Source organism: Lissotriton vulgaris, chromosome 4_1, assembly GCF_964263255.1.
Source record: "Lissotriton vulgaris chromosome 4_1, aLisVul1.2, whole genome shotgun sequence".
NCBI classification, from domain to species: Eukaryota; Metazoa; Chordata; class Amphibia; order Caudata; family Salamandridae; genus Lissotriton; species Lissotriton vulgaris.
Genome location: NC_141691.1, coordinates 1,208,620,797 through 1,208,637,791, shown reverse-complemented (window position 1 = coordinate 1,208,637,791; position 16,995 = coordinate 1,208,620,797). Strand labels below are relative to the sequence as shown.

The following is a 16,995-nucleotide window of genomic DNA, read 5'->3' as shown; positions in this document are numbered from 1 at the left end:
TCCACCTTCTGATTGGAGACAATGTCCACCAACCCCAGAGGAGAGACTTCAATCGACGGGGGGGGAGTAAATGTGAGCAATCAATCATAAGTTCCCAAAGCTTGAGGGCTTGTTTTCTGACATCTCATTCTTTCCACAGAGACGTTGGCGGTACTGGCAGCTGCCAGGAAATCCTACACAATACGTGAAGTTCGTGGTTAAGCTTCTTTTGTTGAGGGGGCGTGGCCGGATTGGTAACTAAAATGACCTCCTGGAGCTGTAGCTCCGTGTAGACCCAGCTCGCCGTAGCCCAGAACGGCATTTGACTATCATTAATCCCGGCACAGAATGGAGACTTCGGGACCGGAGAACATGCTTACGCAGCGGGCCGAAGAGCGTGGCCTGAACTGAGCCCATAACCTAAATATCGGCTGTGGTAAATCCTGAGACCCAGAGGACAAAATGGTGCCCTCCGGTCGCGGACCCATCCCAGGCTGGACCGACACCATAATCGCCCTACTGGCATGATTTAGGCACCGGGGCGACCCCTTGGTAGACCGGAAGGTGGGTACTCTCTTGATTCTAAAGTAAGCACTCACCTGAGAGAGCCACTGTATACGGGATCCGACTGAGGTGTTGGCACTGGAAGCGGCAGAGAAGCGAGGCAGCGCTTGGCAGAGACCCGGCTGAGGCGCTGTAGTGATGCACGCCACGTTCGCTACTTTTGCTGGGAAGACACCAATGCCTTTTAGAAATCACCCGCTGAGCACCTCTACGCATCGGGGACTGTGATTCATGAACAGACTCGCTGTAAGCCCTGAACCTGGGTAAGACGCTTCACCAACTTTTGGCCATTCAGTACTGCTCGTGATGATGCAGGAAAGGCATGGCACACCCTCCCAGCCCCCGTCTTCCCAAATCACGGTGTTTAGAACCGGCACAGTTCAGCAGACGAAAATGGCGATGGTACAAGTGTAATGTGGGCAATATTCCCCACCGCCGCGTGAATAGTCTACAGCAAATAGTGCAACTGGCTCTGAGGAACCGATCGTCTGGGAATCCGGGGCACAGCCAAACAAACAGAGCTTTACCACAGTCACTGGTGAGTGACCCCCCCCCCCTTATCACAGGGAGACACACGAGGGCTCCAAGACTTTAGGAGAAAAGGGGAGAAGCATGACATAATACTGCCTGGAGCGCAGGAAGGCCAGAGGTCACCCAGTAGGGGCCATTCAGACTACCACACAAATACCTTTCTCTGGACGGCGACAGCCACCCCTGGGCAGAGTATTTTCCACAAAACTTGAACATGCGCTACCACCAGAGCCTGTGGTAGTGGGAACAGCGACCTACTTGGATGCGTACCCCGCACTGCACGGCTGGGTTGACAGGTGCACCCGGCAGTGGTTTGGAAGGGTGCGCAAAGACCCCAAACAGAAAACATTTCAGTTCGAAACACTGGCTAAGACAGACAGCCGTCAGCCCGCAGAGATGGCCGCAGACGCCACTGGAGGCATTACATCCCCAGACAACTCAGCCTTGTTGTCAGAACTACGCTCTGGGTTCAAAGCACTATATAACAGGTTTGACGCTCTAGACCGACACCTTTATGGACTGGAAGAGAGAATCAATCGCCACAATGCCAGACTGGACACTGTGGAGGGTGGCGTGTCTGACCTGGAAGATGGGGCAGACCAAAGTACCAAGCAGGTAGAATGACTGGAACGCATACTGAAGACGTTCACCGCAAAGAATGGGAACTTAGAAGCCAGAAGTCGGCGCAATAACATGCGCATGATGGGAATCCCTGAATCGACCAACACCGGAAGACTAGACCAATTCGTAGAGCGACTACTGACAGATTTGTTGGGGATAGAACATTTCACAAGCACCTTCACCGGTGAGCGAGTGCATAGAACACTCAGTCCCCGACCTAATCCGGGAGTCTCACAACATGACCAATCATGGTATGCTTGCTAAACTTCAAAGATATAAGATACGGTGCTCCGACTCGCCAGAGAAACTGGGGCATTGACACGGCAAGGCTCCAATGTATCATTCTATCCAGACTTCACTACATTGGTGCAAGAAGCCAGACGCAAGTACGTAGGGGCCAAAGCAGTGGTTTGGAAATTGGATCTCCGCTACGGCATGCTTTACCCTGCCTGGCTCAGGATTGATGTCAACAGCAAGGCAAAAATATTTGATGCTCCAGATAAGGTACAGAATTTCTGCAAGCACTACGCGGCTCTGACGGTGCAAAAGGGGTGTCCTCCCCTGGGGGAGATCCTCAGGAGGCTCTGTCAGGGACGAGTGTGAACTATTTCTCAGCAAGTTAGCAGCAGTCGCTGGGCAGATGGACAATATAAAGTAGCGAACATTGATGGTCTAGTCCCGACGTTTACCAAATATGGCTATTGATTCTGGCTAACACTGTGAATATTTATCCATGAACATTGTCATTGTAAATGAGGGGTAAACGTTAATTCATTGCTCGGTGCGCGGGGTCCCACGTGGCGTTGCCACTCCCTCATGGGAACACTATGATACTGATTTGGGGAGAATTACCATGTTGGCATTTTGCACAGCAACAGTTCGTTAGAGGGTATAAAGGGGTATCGCCAGTCGGGCAGCCGCCAGGTGAGGTGGGGGAGGGGCATAGAATTGTTTTATCATTTATCTGATGCCGGTTTAAGATTGCGCGTGTTAGTTTGTTGTATCATTTTATGATGCAGGAACAGTTCACACGCACAGAATTCCGGTTATGGCCCACAAGGTAGAAACACAGTGGCGCCTATATCCAGGACTCGACAAATCTTAAAAATCGTACTTGACCTGCAGGTCTAGTAACTAGAATTTTCTGCTCGACCTAACGTCAAGGCACTCGACCCTCAAATCGGTTGAATACAAATTTACTTCAAAACATATGCAGCGCAGTTGATCTATGACCAGTAAGACATGATCGAAATTTTTAGCCTCATTACTATTCTCACTGCAATGTTTTGAAAGTTATGAGCACGGCCTTGGATAAACACTCTCAGCAGTAATAAGGTACACCAGTAAACCTTGCACATACTAGAGTGTGGCCCTGGATGAATACTCTTAACAGAACTCAGGTTCACAGCTGTACCTTAAACATACTAGAGTACGGCTCCGGTGGCTCAGCATCCAGTGATTTTGGGAAAATCACTTAATCTCCTTGTGCCTAACAAAAATTAGTGTGTCCTTGTGTAGCCTAACTGGTGCTCATGTAAAGCACTGCAATACCTTCAGGTCGGGTAAGCGCTATATAAATCTGCAACAACAAAAAACTTTTAGCAGTACTCGGGTACACCGATGTAACTTAAACATTTTAGAGTACGGCCCCGGATAAACACTCTTCCCAGTACTCGGTACACTGCTGTACCTTAAACATACTAGAGCAGAGCCTAGGAAAGGGCAGCTCGCACCATGGCTTGGGACAGAAGTAACTGTATGACTGGAATTTATTTACTTGCATTTATATTTTATGTCCCAGCTAGCAGACCAGGCATGTTGTGTAAGCACAAGTAGGCCACATAAACAATACTGCCCTGCTTGCTCGTGACATGATATCGTCATTTTTCATCACTCTACTTTCCAGGTTGCTGACGTGGGGACCGGTCTGTCAAGCGACGGTGAAGCCTTTCAGTGCGATTTCACACCATAGATTAAGATTATAACTTGCCCATACACCTGTTTCCCTTCCTGGTGGGCTCCACGGCTTGGCCTTTCAACTTAAAGAAGTCGGCGCCAGCCAGGTCCTCCTTGTGAACGGCCGTGCTTCATATACAGTTAATTGCAAATCACCCCGGGAAATAAAAAGATATGTGTTTTGTTTAACGTGATTGGTTGTACAATTTGGAGTGGACATATATTTTTGTTCTTGTCCACTTTCCTCCAGCCTCCTTATATTTATACCACTTTTATCTTTGCCAACCCACCCATTCACTCCTTCCTTACTATAGTTCGTATTATACAGCTAAATATTTTTGTACTTAAAATAACAAAGGGAATCTTGGGGCGCTGTTTACCCTCTGCATCCAGACTGTGCACCCTCGACTGCACCCCCTTTATAGAGCTGGGTAATTCAAAACACAAAATGTCCTGCGCTGATATCTGGCGCCTTGATGGGCACTGCAGGCAGCTTGTTGGCACCTCACGAGCTACCATTTGACAAGGCACAAGCAGTGAGTGCCCTCTGGCTGCCTGTGTCGCTCGCTATTTCATATCAACCCTCTGATCACAGGCAGTTCGCAGTGCTAATGTGATCGCACACGTTAATTATAATGATTTCTAATGCCTAATTTCTAGTCAACTAGGTTTATTTACGTTGCCGGTAAATTTGTGCTTTTCCAGGATAGAAGACTCAAACAATAACAAGCATGACAATAGCCCCGGCTGTGCGTGAATCCCCTTCAAAGCCACTCTCCCCAACAATCGGAGCAAGAACCCCTGGTGTTCCCATTTAAGCTCACTTACCGTAGGGTCCCCCGCAGAGAGATCGAGCCGTCCTCGGCAGGCGCAGGCTTACATCACAGCCAGAGCTCAACTCGCAGGGCTCCCAGGATCATGGTTAAACACCAAGGTGCAGGAGAAATTCTGCTTCGCTAGGGCACCTGTCTCGTTCAGGGTCTGCCTTTGGGGCTGCCAAAGGCAGTTTACACGCTTTTCAGACAGTATATCCTGCTGTGGCTCATTGTAATCAGCCAATGAGAAGCATGTAAACTTTACTTATCAAATGATTAGCTACCATCTGATTGGCTGATTGCAACTAGGCCTCAGCAAACCGAACCCGCGTTGCAATCAGCCAATTAACACCTTTGCTTTTCCCGCATTTTATCATGGTAGTTCCTGAACATTTCACCCAGCTGCCCTCTAGAGCCTTCTACCGGTACTGCGCTTTAGCACAGCACAAAGCTCACTCGCCAGGCCGGTCAAGTAGGCCTGAAAAGTGTCTCGCCCTGAAAGAAACTGACTCGCATTTGCGAGGGGGCGAGTACATTTCTCGAGCCCTGATATCACCCTACTTACCTGGAACGTCCGTGGTCTAAATAGCCCTAAGAAGTAACTAGTACTCCAGTACATGCGTCAACATATGGCAGATATAGTATATCTTCAGGAACACACACTTATCACCTTCATCCCAGTCTAAATTTGCGTCCACATGGGGAACTCATCGGTATTTCTCCAACTACAGCTCATACGCCCGAGGGGTGGCCATATTGATTAATTGAAGTGTGCCGTTCACACTCATAGCCACGATATCGGACTCGGACGGACGTTCTTGATAGTAACAGGAACACTAGCAGTACACAAAATCACTCATTATTGTGTACGCACCAAACACTGACTACTTCGCCTTTTATGAAAGACTGCAGACACACATGGGTAGACTGTCCACAGACCACATATTACTGGGCGGAGACTTAAATATACTACTAGACCCGCCCATAGACAGCACTGCCAAGGCTCCAGCTATTAAACCTTGCTCTCTCAAGGTACTACCAGACATGTTCCAGGATCAAGATTTAGAAGACACATGGATATACCTGAACCCTCTGACTCTGTATACATCCATTACACGCAACAGCACAGTGCATGGGCGAGGCTCGACTACTGGCTGATCACTAGTCCAACTATAGCATGGGTCAAAAATGTGAGCCATTTACCCCGCACTCTGCCTGATAATTCCCCTGGTTCCCTTTCAGTGCACTTTCCGGCAGAAGGCGGTTTAGAGAGGCAATGTAGATTCCCCTCCACGGCGCTGAAAGACCCAGCCTTTCAAGACTAACTATACATGCCATAGTGGACTACTTTGCTAACATCTGTTCGGTCTCGACCCAGGTAGTTCTTTGGGAGGCCTTTAAGGTGTGTATGAGTTGGGTATGTGTAGGAGTGTAGGATCTGCTTCTTATAGTACCCCCAATTTTTGCTGATCTTTCACTGTTTTTCGACTTTAGTCTGGCTGGGACCCTGCTATCCAGGGCCAGAGCCTAGCTGCTTCCTCTCTAAAATGATTGCATGTACTTTAGATACACCCCAGATTGGATTCTGGGGTACCCTTAGAAGTCTCTAGTACATGGTATTTTATATACCTAGAGCATAGGTACTCCAGGGAGGTGCTACAGCATGTATTATGCCACCCCTGAGAGACAATTCAAAATGAAACCACAGGTCTGCTACAGCAGCCTGTGTAAGGTGGTTTATGCACCTCTTACTTAGATATAGGTTGCCTATATCTACCTTATGTCACTACACATATAAACCTATCAGTCACCCCTGTGGCAGGCCTTATCAGTCCTGAAGGCCGGGTTCTGGGTTTTGTGTGAGAGGGTGCTCATGCATGAGCAGGGCCCCTCTGTAGCCTTCGGAATCTATTATCTATGGTTGTTCTGTGATACAGCCAAACCGTATACTCTTACGTGCATTATAACCTCGCGTTAAATGCTAACTTTGGAATGGCTGCAAGGAAACATGTTGTGTTTGGAGTCAAACACCTTGGAATTATACCTCCCCGCCAGTACTGACGGCAGAGGTATGATTGCACCCTCTTAGAGGGAGAAATGTGACTACACCGGTACACCCGGTACCAGCTTGTCAGAACCCTGACATCAGAAAATGGATGCTGCAGCCACAGACACGAGTCTGGCCTCCTGCTGCTGGACGAAACTCCGTCAGGGGAGGCTGGACTATAGGTTTCCTGTCGCAGGGAGGTGTAACCTCCTCCCAGACAGGCTTTAGTGTATTGGGGCTGGCTGGGTGCACTCCAAGAGTGCTTTGATGTCTACACTGGGGGCACATTTGGTGTCCCTGTGCATAGTCCAGCTCAAACTGGTTGCAGGGGCTACCAGCTCCTGCTCTGGCTCGAAGCTGGACAAAGGCTATGGGTGAACCATCCCTCTATCCTGACCCTCCCATAGGTGGGTCCCCAGAGTTTGTCCCACCCCTTCCTTGGATGTTAAGTAGGAACCCCTGACTACAGTACCTAAGATTTACCTGGACGAAAGTCTGCTACAGAATCCCGGAACTTCAACTATCTACTCTTGTTGGATGATCGAAGAATCTCCCTTGGAGTAAAGGAGTTACTCCCCTGCAAGGCAGGCACCAAAGATGCACCTGTCCGGGTTTTGCAACTACGCAGCTCTGAAGGACTCCGAATACTTTGCAACACAGGAGGTGGGTTTCCAAGCTTCCTGAGGCAGATCCGTGCTATCAGCAAACCTGAGATCCAAAGCCCTCGTGGGGACCGTGCAACCCGAACCCCTGGACATCATGACCATTTGCAGCTGCATATGCTTCTTGGTGATCCCTGAGGCTGTGCATTGGGCTCCTGAGAAGGCTACTTTAACTTTGAACGGGCTTACCTGGTTGCTCCAGACGTGCCCTGACACTCCATCGCTTGGGGAGTCACCAGGACCTTGCTGGTCCATCCTGAAGAATTTTTACTCTCACCGTGTGGGTTGCTGTTCCCAAGGCTTGTTGGTTTCCGAACTGGACACCGACCCCCCAGCACTCGACATCCTTCATAGGACAGCTTGCCTACGGACTCTGGTCGATGTCTCCTGGTCCCCGTGGCAGCAGAGTCAAGCTTCACCTCATCACACCTGAAACACCCAACATTGGAGGGCATTGGTCTACCGTGCCCCTGGTCATCCTGAAGTGACCCAGACGCTGTCCCCTCTGCTTTCAGGTTCTTCACATTCTCGATCCAGGCTTGGATCGCACCGGACACTTTTCCTTTCCACAGCAGCAGCACTTTGCAGCAACTCGCCATTGAAAACAGCGACGATTCCTGACACCATTTGGCACCTATGCACCCGGCTTCCCTGGGTGAGGTAACATAAGTACTCCGGTGCTCACATGGGTGCTGGCCTTAGAACCTTCCAAATCTAAGGGGGTTTGCTCCAAGTCCTCTTGGAAATGTCCTTGATCTTTAGTTTTCCAACTGCGACATAGGATTGTACGGAGCTCGTGGCTGTGTTCTCACACTGCACGCATCCCCTGTGGGTCCCCTGTGTCACTACCTTGGGTGGTTCCTTGGGGTCCCAGCAATTCTACATGCTCTAGGCACTGTGTCTAGTCAAGTTGTGGTTCTTATACCACTTTCTTAATATATGTTTGGTCTCCCCCTGGGGCCCATTGTATACTGTGCTATTTACTGACATTCTAGTGTGTTGATATTGTGCATCTTGTTCTCTAATCTCATAAAGATGTCAGTAGAGAGTATTTAGTAATAAATATATATATTTTATATACACCTGGTGTGGTTCTCCTTCCATTTGGTCATTTAAGAGGTTATAATCTGGTAAACCAAGCTGCTTTACACTCCTTCAAGACTTAGCCTGAAGGCTGCTCTCCATAGCTGCCACTAGGATAGCTTTCAATAAAGGTTGTCTTTAAAGCTATCATCTATAAGGGCTGTTTGGACTGGTGCAAGGTGCCCACTATAACCAGTGGACAGCATATGCCAGGCCAACTTCTCACAGTATCAATCTCCACACACACCCGGGTGTTGAGAGACTTAAGGAGACTATTGGCCAGATTAGAAAGAGACCGTAATTTATTAGACAGAGAAAACATGACAGGAGAGGCTCAATACAGCGCAAAGTACTTGCTTCACAGAACTGAGTTAATGGCGGAACAAACTGACAAAGCTAGCTGAGAAGCTCTATATCTAGGGATATATATGCCACAGCTTGCAGGTATGGAGAGGGGCAAAGGCCAGGCCGCACCTTGGCGAGACTACTCAAGCCCGTTTTTCTCAGAACTACATTACTAAGAAGAGGGATGGAGAAGGGCGGATTATAACTAGAAATCCCGCCATCTGGTGCACGCTCTTGACATAGTACACAGATTTATACGCAACTAAGTCAGGAGCCAACATGGCTGAGATTGGGGAGTACTTAGGTGAGATCGACATGGTATTGCTCCCTGATGCGCACAGAAAGTTTCTGAGTGAACCCTACTCAGTAGAAGAGATAGGACAGGCCATTGACGCAATGGATGGCTCTAAAGCTCCTGGATTAGATGGGTTTCCCAGTATTTTTACTTACAAAACGCTCCTAGCCCCACACCTTCTGGAAGTCTATGCTGAAGCATTGTAAACTGGTAGTCTCCCACCTTCATTCAGGGAAGCGGTATTGGTGCTTCTCCCTAAGCCTGGTAAAAACCCAGAGCAGTGTGGATCGTATCAAACATTATCACTCTTAGATTTTGATTATAAAATTCTAGCTAAGATGATGGCGACTAGACTATCGCTTCTAATGGAACAAATTCTAGCACCCGCTCAATCTGGGTTTGTGAGGCACAGGTCCACTGCACTCCATCTTCGCTCATTTTTCTCAGCGGTTGATAGAATAAATTCCGCCACGCCTGCAGTCGCTGCCTTTTTAAATGCAGAAAAGGCATTTGACTCTGTGGAGTGTCCCTTTTTACATGGAGTCTTGGCTAAGATGGGCATTCCCAAAGGTTTCACGACTTTGGTGAAATTTCTCTATGGAGGCCCATCAGCTCGCATCTACTTCAATGGCACAATTACTGAACCTTTCACAGTGTCCAGGGACACCCCACAGGGTTGGCCTTATCTCCACTGCTATAAAAAATCGCAATGGACCCCCTCATACGCTACGTCCAGAAAGACCATTTACATAGAGGTCTCCAATTCAAACATGGCCCTGTACTAATAACATTATATGCAGACGATGTGGCCTTGTATGTCAGGACAACGGAGGAAAATTTACAACTGTTATTAATTGAAATAGAATTCTTCAGAGCTTTGTCCGGCCTTAAAAATAATTGGGGTAAATCAAATTGTTCCCACTGATAGTCATACAGAATCGTGAGTGCAAGGATTTTCCGGTACAGTGGTGCGAAGCAGAGACCAAATATTTGGGAATATATCTACATAGGGACCGTGAGCAGGTGTTACACTTAAACTATGGCTCCGCATTGAGTCGCTTACAGACCAAAATCCCAAAATCCAGAACTAGCAGTGACGTAATAGGAACTTGGAAAGCAAGGAATCAGCCTCCGGAATAGCAGCAACCAGCCCAGTTTCAAGCGGAATCTAGTAGGAAAGACTCTTGCAAAAATAAGAATTAGTGAGTTCATGGGGGTAATGTAGCTGCAGGAAGAGTGTCTGGTGCGAACAAATCATAGGTTGTTGGGAAATACGTCTCTGCCTCAAGGGTCAAGACTGCAGAGGCACTGGGAGATAATAACTACGGGAACCAAAAAAGTAATGGGGAAATCAGGAGTAAAATTTGAATTGTAGCGAAGGAAAATATGTAGTTATTCATTGGTAAATCTGTGGGGGTCCAGTAACCACTAGGCAATAATGGCTGCACACCAGTACTTGATATCGCAAAAATTTGAGGAAGGAAAAAACTAAGTATACATTCTACTTTGCAACACTTTGCAAAAATGTATCCACTTTTTAGTGTTTTCGTTGGTACAAAGAGCTGAGGTCCGAATCCTCACAACAAGGTATGAAAAAATAAATAATGCCCGGTATGCTAAAAATACATTGCCTTTAAATGTTTTTAGTTTGCACATTTGGAACAGGTAAACGGTATCTTTGAATTTCTTTGAATATGATCTGTAAAGAGAAAAGTTTTGCAATCTTTCTGTATATTCCTGAAGGGCATATTTATTCTAATCAAGTTCTTTAATGGTTTCAAACTTTTCCATCAATAGTATGTCAGCTTATTAATTGTAGAAGTGTGCTTTTGCTCTAAAGTGCATTACGCCCCTCTCAAGCTCACTGTAATTAGACTTGCCTGCACTTTGAAAGTGTTGTTTAATTTTTTAATTGAGTGGCATCTCAATGAAGAATCTTCAGAAATCCCGATTGAAGGTCACTATTTATGATGCATAGTTGTCGAAAATGCGTATAATCGAGATGCTCACTTCAGCAAGCAACACTATGTGGGACCAAATAATAGTTACGATTTGCTAGAGCAATACGTCTGATTCTTGTTGATGGGAAATGTACGGGGGGGGGGAAGTGTTTGAAATAGAAATTGATATCCAAGTCTTGTGGATAACCATGTTTGGTACCATTGCTGTATTCCAGTATCTGATTGTTCTCCATGTTTACAGCTATTATTTAATACATGTTTTGTACCAAATGCTCAGAGGCTACAATATTCGGAGATAGTGTGCATTGCTTACATTTTCTTTCATTGAAAGCCTACTAACCCAGTTCCTCATGAATTAATGATCCTACTTTATTTATTTTTGCAGGACGGCGTGCTTGTGGATGAATTTGGACTGCCGCAAATCCCTGCCTAGTTTCAACTTCAGTGCAATTCGGAATGGCATAATAAAGCACTGTAAACTTTTGTAATCTCCAAAAAACGAAAGCAACCAAGAATTTGCCTTTTCCATTATACCAGTCTTTAGTCCTTTGGTTCATCCAGAAATAGAATTGATTTGCTCCCTTCGGAAGAATTCTTTGAAATATTTTGTTAATAACCGAAGCCAATGTAACCAATATTCTCTTCTGGATACAGCTTATATACAACTCTCATTTCTAATGAAAGATGTAAGGTGAGGAGGAAAAAATACTGGCTTGTTTTCATGTATTATATAGAGAGGAAAAATGAGTAACCAGCATGACTATTTGGCTGCTTACACTATGTAAAATAACATTTTTGTTACTCCTTTAAGAAATATTTTTGGAACTGTTTCGAAAATCATGTTTGAGGCGTACTTTTTACTTTTTTCTGCTATAGCTGTGCTGAGTCAGTGTGGGAAAAGTCTAACATTGAGTTTATGTACTACAGTGATTCCTCCATACAGTGGATGTTCTTTTTCTCTAGGTGTTGTTGGGTGCTCATTCCTTTATGGTCTGCCTATTTAGTTAATTATTTGCTTTATGAATGTGGTTTACTGTGTATGATAATAATTTTGTCCAAGTAGTTTAAAATTTAGAAGCTACACTTCAGATGCATTCAGTTGAGATATTTTATAAATGAATGCTGTGGATTACTTCATATTATTTATTTTTTTGGGGGAAATGGTATTCCAACTCCCATAACTCTATACCTAATGAGCTGTGTAAAAACATGCATTTTCACAGGGTTCACTAGAATGGTAACAATTTAGCTCTATCAAGGTCACAGTTGATGCAAATCCATATTTTATTGGGTCCAAATCTTCTAAGATCATTGAATGATTTTCCAGAAGACTTTCAGAACATCTGTACAGGTGAAACACAAATGTGGTACTTTTCTTTAAAAAATGCATGTGTTCTTTTGGGTTAAGATAATACAGACAACAGGCATTGACTCGCCTGCAGTCGAGTTATCTTTATGATGACCATTAACTCGGATTACACTTGGTATAATGATAGTCAAGATTACTCTTGCATATAGGGTGTTGTGGATATAACAGTAGATGATGTTCTCTTCATTCTCTTTATGCAGCAATTTCTAAACGGTTTGGCAGTCCTTTGTGACACTGTGAAGATATAAGGTTTAGCAAACTAAAATTGCTGTCCATAAATGCACCCAATTCATGGGAGTTGCATTTATTTTAATCTTTAATATGCCTTCTGCTGTTTTTTTAGCTGATCATGTTCTAAAATGTATTTTGCTTTCATTTTACTGGCCTTGTTTATTAGGTGGATTGTTCTTCTAAATTTTAGATTGTTTTTCAACATTTGTAATTGTTCGATTTTTGCTAAGATCCCCTGTGATGGAAGAAATATTACAGGGGTCTGAGGAGCTGCAACAAGAAGACACCCTAAAAAAATAAGGAAGAATTGTGTGGAGCCATCATCCTCCTTTAAACAAACACTTGGATTCCACCCTCACTTTAACCATATGCAAAATGCTCAGAGACCATGAACACTCACCTCCTTCAGAAATCCGCTAGTTAGGTCTTTTGTACTCCATGGGGATCAAATACTGATGTCCATAACATCTGCACAGGCTGTTCACCCAGTTGACAAAGATCTGCAAATAATCTATTTGGTGTTCTTGATCATCTAGAAAGATCCACTTGGACACAAAACCAAGAATGCACATCATACTGTAATTTTGTACTTGAGCTTACCTTTTGACGAAACCCAGTTTGACCCAGCTTATAAAATTGAGGATCTCCTGGTTTAACACCTAAAAAAATAATATTTCACTTGGGGTTAGGATATTTTTCAAGTTGATAATTGTAATTATAGATCTCTGTAACTAGGCTTCTATGGATGTATTGCTAACTATCCCCCTCATAGTATCTGTCTGCATGAAGGGTAGCACAAGAAGTGACTTGTTGGAAAAAATTAGTTTTGTGCTCATAAACATGGCATCAAAGATTCTGAAAAGTTGCTAATAAGTGAAAATAATCAGAAGAGATTTCACAGGTTTTGTATGTTTTTGGAATGGGTTTGGTGTATTAAGAACTCTGTATGCATTCATAAGCTGTGGCTTTTATTCTAAATGGCAGAACATGCATTGTAAAAAATGGCTGTGCGCAAATATTGTTTCTAAATTAAAATATTTTTGAAATATGTCTGACATTCTAATTTGAAATTGTAACATTGTAACTTAAGGGATCTCTACTTCATTCCAAGCAAGATTGGTGTGCATGAACAGTTTTTCAGATCTGTTGTAGTGCTTACTTGTATGTTCTCATGTTAGGAGTCCGGAAGCCCAAAACATATTTTGGTTTTCTATTGTGCTATGACTAACATTTTATGTGGAGGGACTCTAGTCATAGCTGTTCATAATTTAAATATGTACACAACTATTGACTTCAAACCCTATAATTCACTACAAATCCACTCCTTTTTTTGGGAACTTTTGCACAGGTGCATGTGGTCAGTAACAGATGTTCTTGTAGGCCTCATTCACAAGTACCCTATCCTCCAGCCTTGTGTGGGGATCCTTTTTTGATTGAGTAATTTACACAGTATGTGGGGATCCTGATTTGTATGGCTTTCCTTGGGGGTACCCTATTGCGGTTTTCACCCATAGCTCTTTTCTTACTTCAAGGGATTTGTCTTACCTATTGTGGAATCTGTCTCTTCTCACAGATCACTCCACTAGAAGAACCACAGTCCTGTTAATCTGTTTTTGGATGCTGATGTTATTTTGTTTTCTTAGTGGTTATTGGCCCTGGATAGCCCCAGGCTCACTTATTGGCAATGTCATTTTCTTACATCCATGTAAAACTTTATCTTGGTATCTGCTGTACCCGAGTTTCAAGGGAGTTCCTTGTGTTGCAGAGAAGCAGAAGACTACTAGTCAGCAAAGACCAGTAGTTCCAGTCAAGTGTTTGCCAAAAAAACTCTGACCAAGGCAAGACATGTATATGCTGGATGGGACTGTTCCTGTAACCAGTGTACCGAAGATAACTTCAAGGTACCTGTAGGAAGGTGGATATCTGACTATGGTTGCCCCCAACTTTTTGCCTGGTGTTTTGCTGGTTTTTCGACTTAGTTGACCTGGGGCACTGCTATTCAGGACCCCAGGCCTACTGCTCTCTCTGTAAAATGGATTCCATGTACCTTAGGTGCATACCCAATTGGATACTGAGTCACCTTATCAGTCCCTGTACAGTGTACCTTAGGTACCCAGGGCATAGGTGCACCCAGGGCCTACCAGGGGCTGCAGCATGTATTATGCCACCCCGGGCTGGCCATCCAAATCTGACACAACTGGCTGATCAATCAGCTGGGGCAAGGTGGTGTAATCACCCTTTGCTTTAGATATAGCATCCCTATATCTAAACCCAAAATGGACACATATCCTCCTATCAGTCACTCCTATGGCAGGCCTTATCAATCTTGAAGGCAGAGTGCTTGGAATTATGTGAGATGGTGCTCTAGCATGAGCTGAGCCTGTCTGCAGCTTTCGGAACCAAGTCCTTTAGCTGTTTCCATGATAACGCTATACCATATACTCTTAAATGCATTATAATCCTCGCGGTTATTGCTAACTTTGGTATAGCATTATCAAAACATGTCGAGTAAGGTGTCATACGAATTGGAATACTACTCCCTCGCCAGTTCTGGCGACGGGGGTAGCATTCCACCCTTCTAGAGGGACACGACATGTATGTAACTGTGAACCCCGGTTAAAGTTAACTCGAGCCTCAGCATCACAAAATGGATGCTGCCACCACAGACACAAGTCTGACCTCCTGCTGCTGGGAGTCCTTCCAGCGAGGGAGGCTCGGACAAAGGGTTTCCTGCCTTCGGAGGTGCTAGCACCACCCCAGACAGGATTTTGTGTATTAGGTAGGCCAGGGCTGAAAGGAATGAGACATGCCTGGGGCACACAAGGTGTCCTGTGCATACACCGGTCAGAACCAGTTCCTGGGGCACCCCAGCCCCGGAGCTGGCGCAAGACCGGACAAAGGAAAGGGGGTGTAACCACCCCCCTTCCTAGTCCCACCCAGAGGAGGGACTTAGTCGTAGTGCAGCCCCCCTTTAGCTGGATAAAGGTAGGAGCTGGTCCCATTCCAAATTAGATTATCCTGATCAACTTCACAAGAAGAAACTCTGGACCTCGACGTTCTGCTCCACAGAAGACAGAAGGAATCTCCCTTGTGGGCAAGGAGTGTCCACCCTGCATCTGCAGGCACCATCAGCGTACCGCGACTTCCCTTTGTCATCTTCCTGCAAAGGATCCAGACTTCAGAGCCCGACGAGACCCGGATTCCCAGACCTCTCCGACCTCAACCCACATCTGCAGCAGAGCTGAGACCCGTGGGTGCGACGAGACACGTGGGACCGGCCATCTTGAACGAAGCAGCAATTCGCTCCAGCACGACTTCTGAGGTATCCTCGTCCAAGTGCTTTGGGGACTGAGAAGCCCCGACCCCGAGCAGCTCCTGCATCAAAGACCAGCCCTCCAGCATCCACGAGATCTGCGTGGGGCCCTTCTGCCTGTTTGCTGCTCGACGCGTTGTCTGGTCACTTGCCGGCTGGCTAGTGACCTCCTAGACGACGAACACTGACAACTTAGCTGCTGGTCTGGTTGCTCCAGACTGGCCCTTGCTCCCTTCCAAAAGAGGAGCACCCCGGACCCTCCTGGTCCACTCCAGACGCCGTTTCCACTCACCGCGTGGGTTGCCTCTGCCAAGGCCTGTTGAACCCGAATCCGGAGACGACACCGCCGACAGCGAGAGGCTGCGTGGGACAGCTCGTGCCTCCATCCTGGTCGTCGAAGACACCACCTGGTCCACGCGGCTTCAGAGACAAGCGTCCACCTTCACCTGATCGCGACGACGACATCTGGTTCCACTCCTGGTTCCACTCCAGTCACTGGCTAGTGACTTTGAACATTGTCCCCTCTGCTTTCAGGTTCTTCTCTTCACCAATCCACCCTTGGATTGCACCGGACATCTTCCTCCTGGTCGCCTGCAGCATCTTTCTTCAAGGCTCCATAGACTTCGACGCGGAAACCCGACACGACTTCGCACCTATGCACCCGCAGCCTGTGGGTGAGGTAACACGAGCATTTCGGTGCTCAAGGGTAGCTTGACTCTCCTAGTGTCCAGTTCCATTGTCGTTTCAGTCCTATCTAGTCAGGAACGTCCGTACTCACCTTTTCTTTAAACTGTACTGTCCATAGACGTTTGTACGTATCTCGCATGCGAGTTCACACTCTGCACACGCGCTCCGTGGGCCTCCTATTACCTACCTCAAGTTAGTATAGCGTGTTCCCAGCGATCCTACAACCTCTGGACAGCTCCATTCCTTTAATTGACTTTCACATTCCACTTACTTAGTATATGGTTTGTCGTGCCCCTAGGGCACCATTGTAAATCGTGCAACTTAAACGTATTTTTCCTAAGAGTTTGTCCTGTGCTTAGCCCTCTTACCTCATAAAGAGTTCAGAGGTGTATGTTAGTTAACCCCTTCCGTGCGGCCGCGATTTTCCCCGTGTGCGGCCGCCGGCCGAACACGGGCGGGCCATGACGAACCCCAGCCGTCATCAGCACACGAGCACCGTAGTGCATGACGGCTGGGGTTCGTCACCAGCATGGAAG

At 46.2% G+C, this 16,995-nt stretch overlaps 1 protein-coding gene across 1 annotated transcript in view; it reads left to right on the top strand.

Annotated features, from left to right (window-relative positions):
* The window catches only part of CHMP5 (charged multivesicular body protein 5), a 157,775-nt gene extending 144,268 nt beyond the window's left edge, over positions 1-13,507 (top strand). The window contains exon 8 of the mRNA XM_086965421.1: positions 11,245-13,507. Coding sequence (XP_086821547.1) covers positions 11,245-11,292 — 48 coding nt within the window. The 3' untranslated portion in view covers positions 11,293-13,507. The remainder of the gene's footprint in view (positions 1-11,244) is intronic.
* The last annotated feature ends 3,488 nt before the right edge of the window (positions 13,508-16,995 follow it).